Source organism: Conger conger, chromosome 14 (assembly GCF_963514075.1).
Source record: "Conger conger chromosome 14, fConCon1.1, whole genome shotgun sequence".
Taxonomy (NCBI): domain Eukaryota; kingdom Metazoa; phylum Chordata; class Actinopteri; order Anguilliformes; family Congridae; genus Conger; species Conger conger.
The window spans coordinates 35176609-35187235 of NC_083773.1; the positions used below are offsets into that span (position 1 = coordinate 35176609).

Sequence of the window (10627 nt, forward strand, 5' to 3'; positions counted from 1 at the left end):
AATAGCTTCCAACATTCCTTCATTATTCTTCAAGAACACCTTTAACTGACCTGAACACCAAGAAAACGAAATCCACTCTGTCCTCTAGAGCAACGAAAATTGATTAAAGCAGTTTAGAAGTCTCTTTAGATCTTATTCTTATTGAGAGAGTCCCCCCATTGTAAATATATTTGAATTTGAATAAATGTCAAACTTGCTTTTAGAATTCATGTTAACAAGCTATCAACAGAATGTTGAGGTCAGAATTTGGAAATCTGTACAGAAACAAAGCATCCCTTCCTGTTTTTTGCAGAAAGGCAGGTTCTCTCTGTTTCTAGATTATGAAGACATAATTTATGGGCACACAGCCATTGCCACCCTTAAACATCTCCATACCGTATAGCGTTCTTTGGGTGAGAAATATGGCACACACCGCTGCCTTCTTTATGAAAAGGTTGGCTGGCCCTCTCTGTCTGTGAGATGTAATCAGCACTGGTATGTTTTTATCTCTAGAGCCCTGCTGGGCAGGCTAACACTTTATTTATCTTCACTGCTGAATTCAGAACATTGGCAATTATCGTACATGCTCACAACACTGCACTTGTGCTCCAGGCCCTCAAGCCAAACTAGGACGGGCTGTTTTTTGCTTTTTTGCCCCTCATACCTGGGAAGGTCTCCAGAAAACTTTTTAATTGGACTCCTTACTGCCTGTGAGGCAGTTTTGGGACCTAATGTTAAATCTTATTTCTTTTGAATATGAAGTTGAAAATTGCACACTTTATAACACACATTAGGCCTCATGCAAGAACATTCTTATGATATATTTGATATATTATGAGTTCTGTGTGCCAGGCGAGCTGTGCTAACATGCACTGCAAGGCTCTTGCTTACATGACTCTTATGACAGGTCGGAATCACTCACAAATGTTGTTCATATCTAAGGAAAAATTCAAAACACATTTAGAGTCGAAACTCTTATCCAGAGTAACATACAATCGATTAGACTAAGTTGGAGACAATCCTCCCCTGGAGCAATGCAGGGTTAAAGGCCTTGCTCAAGGGCCCAACAGCTGTGTGGATCTTATTGTGGCTACACCGGGGATCAAACCACCGACCTTGTGCGTCCCAGTCATGTACTTTAACCACTACACTACAGGCCACCCTGCAGAAAATGGGTGAATGTGAATGTGACCTGCATGTTCTTCACAGACGGATGGGATACCAGCGTTGTATTTGATAATATGACCGTTTTTCAAGACACATGACTGTTGGAATGCATTGTGATTCCTAGGCCTTTCTGTGGGTTTTCGATAGGGTGCCTTAGTCCATAATAGGTTAAGAGATTAACCATTAATAGGTTAGCAAATCTGTTCATATGAGTGGTTCTTGCATGAGGCCCATTGTATGCCAAACTCTTGCCGGTGATGAGTTATGTAAGCAGGTAACTAAGTCACAGCCAACCTGCAGTAGCAGGCCTGCCATCCCAACACCTTGCTTTAGTCTTTGATACCGTCACAGCACAACGCCGCCCGCCAGAGAACGATCCATCGCCCGGGCGACAGCACACGCGGCGGATCATTTCACGCTCTGAATGTGTCGATTCGGTTTCTAAAAAAAAAAATCTACATAAATAAATAAATAAGCGAAACCACGCCTCCCGCTATTTAATGATTTATTCATGTGCGTATTTATGAGCGGGGCGAGGACCCTGGGCGGCTGGCTGAGCGCTCTGAGGCGGGCGCGGATGAAAGGCGACGGGGGAGTCCTGCGGGGAGGCCACCGGAGCTCCGCGTCACCCCGGCTATCCGCCGCCCCGCGTACAGCGCTCGGCTCCGCGCCATGAAATATTGAGCAGCCAGCGAGACGCGGCGCGGCCGAACGGTGACATATAGGACCGTCTGCGGCTGCTTTATACCCCAACCCTGAGAATAATTGATCTGGAGGAAAGTGACAGGGCCGGGCTGTGCCTTCTGCATGCCAAACAGCCGTAATGTATGTAATCCTATATGCGGTATCCGCTTAGCGGCGGAGACACCGACACTATCTGCCATTTTATATAAACTCTGCTCTGTTTAGTTTCTTAATGGTCTGACCTTTGCTGGAACGTTGTCCATGAAACGTGTGGTTTGATTCAGTAGCTCTTTTTTTTTATGTTCACACGGAGAGTTTAGTGTGTTGATCTAACCTTAAAGGCAAATGTAGGTACGTGTGACTGTACATTTTCTCTCTCAGGTTTGTTTCCACAGTGTTGTCTGTTTTCGATAAAATGCTGAGCATAAACAGAGCATGCCGTACATCTGTTTGTTTCTGATTTTCTGAATTGTTTTGGATGTGTCCTGCTGCAGTTTAGCTGACAATTTGATATTGTGAAATGTGTGTTTTCAGCACTTTATTAGGAAAATGTTTACTTTATTACACCTACTTATTCATTGTGTGGCAGCAGTGCAATGCATGCAATCATGTAGATACGGGTCAGGAGCGTCCATTAGAATGGGGGAAAAAATTGATGTAAGTGACTTTGACCGTGGAATGATTGTTGGTGGCAGACAGGGTGGTTTGAGTATCTCACAAACTGCAGATCCCCTGGGATTTTCATGCACACTAGTCTCTAGAGTTTGCAAAGAATGGTGCAAAAACCCCAAAAGAAATCCAGTGAGCAGCAGTTCACCTTAATGAGAGACATCAGAGGAGCATGGCCAGACTGGTCAAAGCTGACAGGAAAATGACAGTAATGCAAATAACCACAGATCACAACAGTGGTATGCAGAAGAGCATCTCTGAATACACAACGCATCATAGCTCCTAAGTGATAGGCTACAGCAGTACAACCAAAACTACCTAATAAAGTGCTCGCTGAGTGTATGTTGTGACAAACTTGATGCTTAAAATTAAACAAAGCTTCTACTCTTTTTGAACATTCATTTAATTTCCAAATACCTCAGTGTCACAGCACTCTAGTTCTTCACGCAGCAGCCATAGATACTTAGAGCACAGGTGTGTGTATGTAGATGTGGGGCCATTGGCTGCACCCACACATAGCCCCACTTCCTGTTCCTGTTGCTAGGAGAAATCAGAAAGGGCAGACTGACTGCGGTATGACTCATAGCCTATTAGAAACCTCCGCTTGTTCATCAGAGCCTGAGTGCGCAGTGGAGGCGAGGACTGTGGAGGTAGTGAGTTGTGCCATGATTAGAGGATCTTAAGAGGAAAATGTATCAAAATGATTTTCCATAATCCAGTAAATCCACTATTAGCATGGCATAGAAAGTCTGCTGGGAAAATATTAAACTTAATTTTGATGTTTATGGTCACTCTAAATTAGATTTTTATTTTTTATTTTTATTTTTATGTATTTATTTTTTATTATGCTGGAGGTGCAATCCAGTCATAATGGATCAATTAGGGAGAATAATACTGAAATAAATGCCAATAAATGAACTAAATGAAACAATAACCTCAACACTGGAAGAAATATGATGGTACCAATAATATTAATGAATGCTCTCTGTCTGTGTGCTATTATACGTGCAATAATAATGTTTGCCAATTCCCTGCGCTGGCAGGTTAAAGGACCCTCATCACCATTTACATAAGAAATGCCAAAGGTTAATGAGAAATCGCTCGACTAATTAACTTCCTGTTTGACTTCACGGCCCCGCTCTTTTGTTCGGTTTAGCCAATCTCATCCACTTCTGGTGTCGATGGCATTTCCCGTCCAGCTGGTTGTCATTGAACATTTTAAATGGGCTCCTCTTTCGTGGAACAGATTGTTCCATTCCGGCGCGGTTAATGTCGTCGCCGCCCCGATAATGGATACGCTCTTGAATAATTCTTATTTATATTTTTATTCATGACGTTCTATGATAATTACTGTGGGATACCGGGAGATGCGCGACACCTTCACGGACGCCCGGTGGCAGCGCACAAGGTTGTTCTGATGAATGCGCGTGTCAGGAGCTGCTGGCGTTTCCATCGTTTCTGCTTCCTGTGTGTGCATAAATGGCGCGTTTCCCCGCTATTTATCCTGTGCGCCGCGCCAGCGTTCGTTCACATGCCAACGTTACGCACTTCAGGTATCCCCTTACATACACACGCATCTTAATTGGAATAACTGAAGTGATAAATGCGCTTTCCTCTTCCCAAACAACAAACGATTGGCCTCTATTACGTGCACTAACCCTCGTTTTGGCCGTAATTAGAGAAAAGCGCGAGCACTCCAAAGGTGAATCAGCTTGAAGTGCTTTCTGGTGTTGTGAAACGCCCGTGCTAATGCGTTCACATTTGAAGAACAAAGAGCCTGAACCAAGAGGTCTACTTGAATGCTGGAATTAACAACCACGAGGCAAGATAAAGAAATATATATGTCAGGGTACTTAACATTTTCTTCTGATAGAGATGCACTAAATATTACACTGTGTGGTGGTGAATGTACAGTAAGGTTAATCATGTAGGTGATCAGAAGAATAATTTAGCCTCAGTGGTGCCATGGAAACGTATCACAGGATGAGATGGCACTTTGAATTCAGGGCCAGGGGGAACATTGCACTCTGATATACACCACGCTCCAAACTTTCTCTTCCTGTAGAGGGAACAACACATCACTGCAACACTGAAAGCTTGAAACATTGAAAACATCTTTTCACTTATGAGTCAGAAGGATTTATTAAAGTAATGTTGCTGTCCAATGCCCACAAGCTTATCTTCTGAACATAGGCAATCATTTCTTTCTACCAGGACTGTGGTGTGTGTGTGTGTGTGTGTGTGTGTGTGTGTATATATGCATGTGTATGTATGTGTGTGTTTGTGTGTATGCGTATATATGTGTGTGTTTGTGTATGCATGTATGCATGTGTGTGTATGTGTGTATGCATGTGTGTGTTTGTGTGTATGTATGTGTGTGTATGCATATGTGTATGTGTGCGTGTGTTTGTGTATGTATGTTTGTGTGCGTGTGTGTGTGTGTGTGTGTCCACTGCAGAGAGCGGAAGCTGGGTGTGAATCAGGCAGGGAGTGACGCTTATGTGGCTGTCGCCTTAAGGCACTGGGGGAGCAGCAAGCACATGACCCCTCCTGGAGAAGTAGGAGGAATTAACACAGGCGCTTTAGTGCCTTCTCAATTCTATTATTTCAGACACTTAGACCTGTGGCTGTGATTTCTCTCTCCCTCCCCTCCTCCCTATCTCTCTTTCCCTCTCCCTCTCTCTCTCTCTCCCTCTCTCTCTCGCTCCTCCTCTCCTTCTCCTCCTGCGTCCACGGCACGCGGCGGCTTTGCCGTGCGGCTCTGAGCTCTGCCGGCCCAGCGTCAAGGAGCTGCATGTTCCCTCACTCCCTCTCACTCCCTCTCTCTCCCTCTCTCTCCCTCTCTCTCTCCATCATTCTTGCTCCCTCTCTCCATCGCTCTTGCTCCCTCTCTCCGCCTCGGACAGACAGTTGGACTCAGCCTCCCCCAGGTAAGACCACGTTTTATTCTTCCTCCGTTTCCCTCATCTCTTTCCTCCCTCCGATCACACGCTGCCCGATTTGAGCGACTGCTGAACAGTTTCGATGTGCTTTGAAGAGGACTCAAACACTAAGGAATCTCCTGCTGCATGCCTACAATAATATTAACATTCGTTTTCATCATATTTAAAATGGGTGACGGTATGCTGGATGAACAAACTGCATCACTTCAGTATGCTTAGCATTGTTAACCTGCTGAAATTACTCATATTTAAGATGACCATATATAAGTTGACAATAATGATAATGAATAATAATTATGAACCATAGCTTTTCTGAATAATAGCTTCTCATTATTTAGGATAAATAAGAACAGAAAAGTGGCCCTTGAGCAAGGCCCTTAACCTCGCATTGCTCCAGGAGGGCATTGTCCCCTGCTTGGTCAAATCAACTGGAATTTGGATAAAAACGTCAGATAAATAACAAATTATTATTATTAGGAAAATGCTCTTCATGAAACCACAAGACCTTAATACAGGCCGGTAAAGTGTTCACGTATCATCACTGTCAACTGGTCACCCTCCTTACTAAGTGCATATCATCACTGTTTACTGGTCACCCTCCTTACTAAGTGCATATCATCGCTGTTTACTGGTCACCCTCCTTACTAAGTGCATATCATCGCTGTTTACTGGTCACCCTCCTTACTAAGTGCATATCATCACTGTCAACTGGTCACCTTCCTTACTAAGTGCATACCATCACTGTCAACTGTTCACCTTCCTTACTAAGTGCATACCATCACTGTCAACTGTTCACCTTCCTTACTAAGTGCATACCATCACTGTCAACTGGTCGCCCTCCTTACTAAGCAGATATCAAAAGGAGCTGATACCACACTCAAAATCACTCGGACCAGGGTTGGAGCACTGTCTTTTCTTACTCAAAACCTGTGGGATAACATACTCTGGGAAATATGACTGTCAACTATTTTTTCAACACAAAACAAAGCAGATGTCTACAGTCAAGAAAAACTGGGACTAAGTGCGTGTTACGCCTGGAGGACCTTCTGAAGAACTGAATGACTAAATGAAGAAACCCAGAAGAAGAACATCTACGGAAGAGCACCAGGGAGCACAAATTTGAAATGTTAACACACGCCTCACTGGAAAGAACGCCGCATGCACACTTGCATACAAGAACCTGAGTGAGAAGATTAGGTCACATCACATGACGAGCATCTTGACCAGTCACAGACCCTAGCCTGTGCCTGTGTATGAGCTGCCCACGGTAGGAGTGGGCGGCTGTATGACTCACCGGTGCCTCACACTCCCTCCCTGTTCACTTCCTGTCTGCTGTCTGCCGGTGTCGGCTGAGGAACCGCTCACCTCAATCATCTGCTCGGGGGGGTCTTGCTAACGTATCTCTGTTGCCTAGTGACATATTGTGACGTGTCGCATTTTGATTGCACAGAGTACAGAGAGTGTAAGCTGAAAAGTGTTGCTTGTGTTGAAAGTGCTGCCCGGGTGACAACATAATCACCTAAAGTATTCATTTCATGTTTTGTTATGGCAAAATAGTTGCCTATATATAGTGGATGCACTGCTAAGACCTTAACTGAGACGAGCCAACAGACAAAACAGAATGGCTTTTGTTCTTTCAGACAACGGTAGGAAAGCTACAGTCTCAATGTGTAATCAAAACGTGACAGGTCAGGAGCCACGGTGGCGCAAAGCTAAAGTAACGAACGTCATCAAATAGTTACAGTTGCACACTTTCCTGGTTTGATTTGATTCCCAGTCCTGCCAAAGCTGAGTTTGGCTGGCTCTCGTGGAGCGGCATAATTGGCTTGCAGCTCTCAGGGAGAAAAGCATGCCCGGCTGAAAGAACCTATCAGCAAAGAGCACTGGGAGTTACCGTGACAACCAGCCACGCATGCCTCTGGGTTTCTTTCTTTCGCGTGTCTCTGTGGGATCGTGTACGTGGGTGAACACATGTGGGTGTGCGTGTGCACGAGTGTGCTTTTGCAGGTGTGTGTTGTGCGTATGTTTGTACACGCCTCTGTTTGCATGTATGCACAGTTGCATCTAGGTCTGCTTCTTTGACATTTGTGGGTAACACTTGTGTGTATTTGAAGGCCTCACCATTGGGCTGACATAATAGTCATACACATGACATAACAGCTGTAACAAGATGGTATAACAGATGATGTCAGGTTATGTCAAATTACATAATACTGCCATACGTCATCTGTAAATTTTATAGCAGTAACATCTGTCATAACATTTACCAATAAAAGTATGACCGTTTTTATATCATTTGAAATGACCTGACATCACCGGTTATGTCATGTTGTTACAGCTGTTATGTCAAGTATATGACAGTGTTGTGCATATGGCAAGGGGTTCAAGTAAAGTGTTACCAATTTGTGTTGTGTTTCCGAGTGGTCTTATTGCAGTGTCCAATTTCACCTCTCGCTAGGGTAACTCTCACTGTAGAGGGCAGTCCCAGTGGGGCATCCACAGCGGGGCATCCATGGCTGGCCTGACCGAGCTACCCTGCTGTCCACACTGCTCGGGCAGGGGAGAGAGCGGGGCTCAGAGTTTCGGTGTGCGCTCCTACCTGCACCTCTTCTATGAGGACTGTGCCTTCCTGACCCCCCGAGATGTGGAGGAGGACTTACAGAATAAGGGGGACCCCGTCTCCTCCTGGTCCTGGTACTCTCTTCTCTGGAAGGTAACTGCGCGCACCAAGTCCTGACGTGTGTTTAAGACGGCCAACGTTAGGCAACGTCCTCCAACATATTAAAACTTTTTTATATTCGCTATGAACGTAAGACCTATCTATTCCGATTAAAAAGGCCTTGGTGCTGAACTAAATGGAATGTTTATTTAAAATCGTTCAACAGTAATTGCTACACAAATAGTTTGCCGCAAACGTTTGCTGTCTTGAATGCAGGTTTGGTCCTTCCGTGCCATTGAGCCTCCCATGTGAAACAAAACAGTACAATTCAGCATTCTTGAAGGATAATTCTACTTTATATAGTAGTTATATAGTAGTTTTGCAGATACAGATCTAGTCTAAATTACTTTTTGAATGGAGATCCTCTATACAAAACTCAATTTAGTCCAAGACTAAGCTCAATTTGTGTCTGAGAAATTGGCCCAAAGTATACTGACGATTCACGTGTCCAGTCAGTCAATGGCATATCAAATAGTGTGCATTTTACCTCCTCTGAACTGTCATTTATTTAGGCCACAGATTATGTAACTTTTGGAGACCTAACAGACAGCTTTGGGCCTTAGTTTGGCCTGACGTGCGTTCAAGATGACAAATGTTAGCGAACGTTTGCCAACATATGCCAACATTTCTCTGTTCACCACAAACGTAGGCTAATGTAAGCTAACAGTTTGAAAAGGCAGTGCTTGGAAAATAAAACTGGCTGCTGATGGGGAAAACACAGAGAGAACAAAAGTTGATGATTATTTGGCTGTTTAATGCACTTTAATCAATGAAATATTTGTTATTATCTTTGAAAATGTATAACAGGTAAGCAACAAATCAGCTAGCTGGCGTAGTTCGGTCGCATCCATTTGTATTGAAAAGGTGTTGGTAGCCAACTAAATGGAATGTTCATTTAAAATCATTCAACAGTAACTGTTTTGTGGTGGACTGCAAACATATTCTGCCACAAATGTTTGCTGTCGTGAACACATGTCTGGCTTGATCCATCGAGGTATAAGAACTGGAGACAACTTCCGCTTACCGGTTCTGTGGATTCCTATGGGAGCTGCTCAATGGCGCATGAAGCAAGTTAATGGCAGCTGCCATGTTTGACTATGGGTTATTAGTTATTAGCTAGAGTAATTAGCTCCGGGTAAACACATTTTAGAATGTAAATGTACTGTCAAAATTAGTATAATTTCACCAGGGTAATTTCATAGTTTTGAATGAACTTCAATGGGGAAATTTGCTCTTTGTTACTATAGGGTTAATACACTGCAATACCTCCTTTCTGGGGTTTCTCGGGGAATGTCGATCCCTGGTCCCCCCTGGTTTATTGGTTGTTTCCTCTCTCCTGTTTCCTGCCCCTGTGTGCAGGCCAGCCTCACAGTGGGCCTGCTCCTGGTGGTGGTGGGGGGGGCGGCGCTGGGCGTGGGCCTTGTGCTCTCCCCCCAGATCGAGGGCTTCGGGGAGGGCGAGCTGCTGATGGTGGACGTGCGCGCCGTGGGGCACAACAGCGCGCTGAGGGCCTGCCGCCTGGCGGGGGCGCTGCTGCTGGCCGTGGGCGGCACCGTCCTGCTGGCCTGCGCGCTGGCCTGGCCCGTCTGCAGAGCCGGCGAGCGCATACAGGACGACCGCGCCAGCTCGGCCTGGTCCTTCCCCGCCGTGTCTCCCATCCAGCTGCCGCTCCCCGTTAGCCTAGCGCAAACGCTGAGCGTGCAGCCCAAACCGGCGCTCTGAGCCGCCCCGGTCACCGCCGGTCCCACAGCGCCGCACGGACCCTCTCCGCCCGCTCGCACCGGCGGTCCGAACCTCCCCGCTGGCCCGTCTCATCAGACATACTGTACGCCGCTTCATCCGTAAACGAGTGATTCTCTCCTCGCGTTGTCGTCACTCACCCATTCCCGTTTCATGAAAACTGGGAGACACTGCAGGTGCCCTCTTTCACAAGTTTGTCGAATGTACGCATACATACAACGACAGTTTGAGAGGAAAATGAACAGTAACAAGTAAAACAAACAAATAATTAAGATTCAAGAAGATACTCACAACGCTTGCGGACGGTCGCGCCCGAAAGCCTGATTCCCACACCACAAAGCCTTTACTGCCAACACGGTGAACGGGATGTGCAGAAACCGCTCCCCCGAGGGGGGAGACACGTGCTGGAGTTGCCTCGTTTTTAATAAAATCCAGTTCACAATCACAAGGCTTCCGTGTTTTGAGTCCTTCTGTCCCTTCTGTTCGTTATGTGGCGCGGACACATAACATTTCACGAGGTGAGAGTCATAACCATGGAAACATTTAGGCTGCTGCAAATCGAACACATTTTTGTACACCGCATGCTGGCATGCCCGTGTTCCCCCATAAATAATATTCCTTTTGATATATATTTAATGTGGCCACTAGGCATCTCCTGCATGCAAATGATGAATGAGCCATACTGCAGTGTCACACACAAGAGTGAGTGGCTAATTTATCTGACTGA

The 10627-nt window shown here is 45.4% G+C and overlaps 1 protein-coding gene across 9 annotated transcripts; it reads left to right on the forward strand.

Moving 5' to 3' along the window:
- The first annotated feature begins 3776 nt into the window (after positions 1-3776).
- On the forward strand, positions 3777-10348 carry LOC133110444 (neurensin-1-like). Of its 9 annotated transcripts, none has more exons than XM_061220549.1 (4): positions 3777-4052; positions 5406-5429; positions 7900-8154; positions 9520-10348. In XM_061220549.1, exons 1-4 carry the CDS (start codon positions 3921-3923, stop codon positions 9880-9882), a joined length of 774 nt encoding a protein of 257 aa, XP_061076533.1. In that variant the 5' UTR covers positions 3777-3920; the 3' UTR covers positions 9883-10348. The 9 variants fall into 9 exon arrangements, with proteins under 9 accessions (XP_061076533.1, XP_061076534.1, XP_061076535.1 ...); XM_061220551.1 differs by having other exon boundaries at positions 3987-4052; positions 5410-5429; XM_061220553.1 differs by lacking the exon at positions 3777-4052 and adding an exon at positions 4110-4348.
- Positions 10349-10627: the final 279 nt, after the last annotated feature.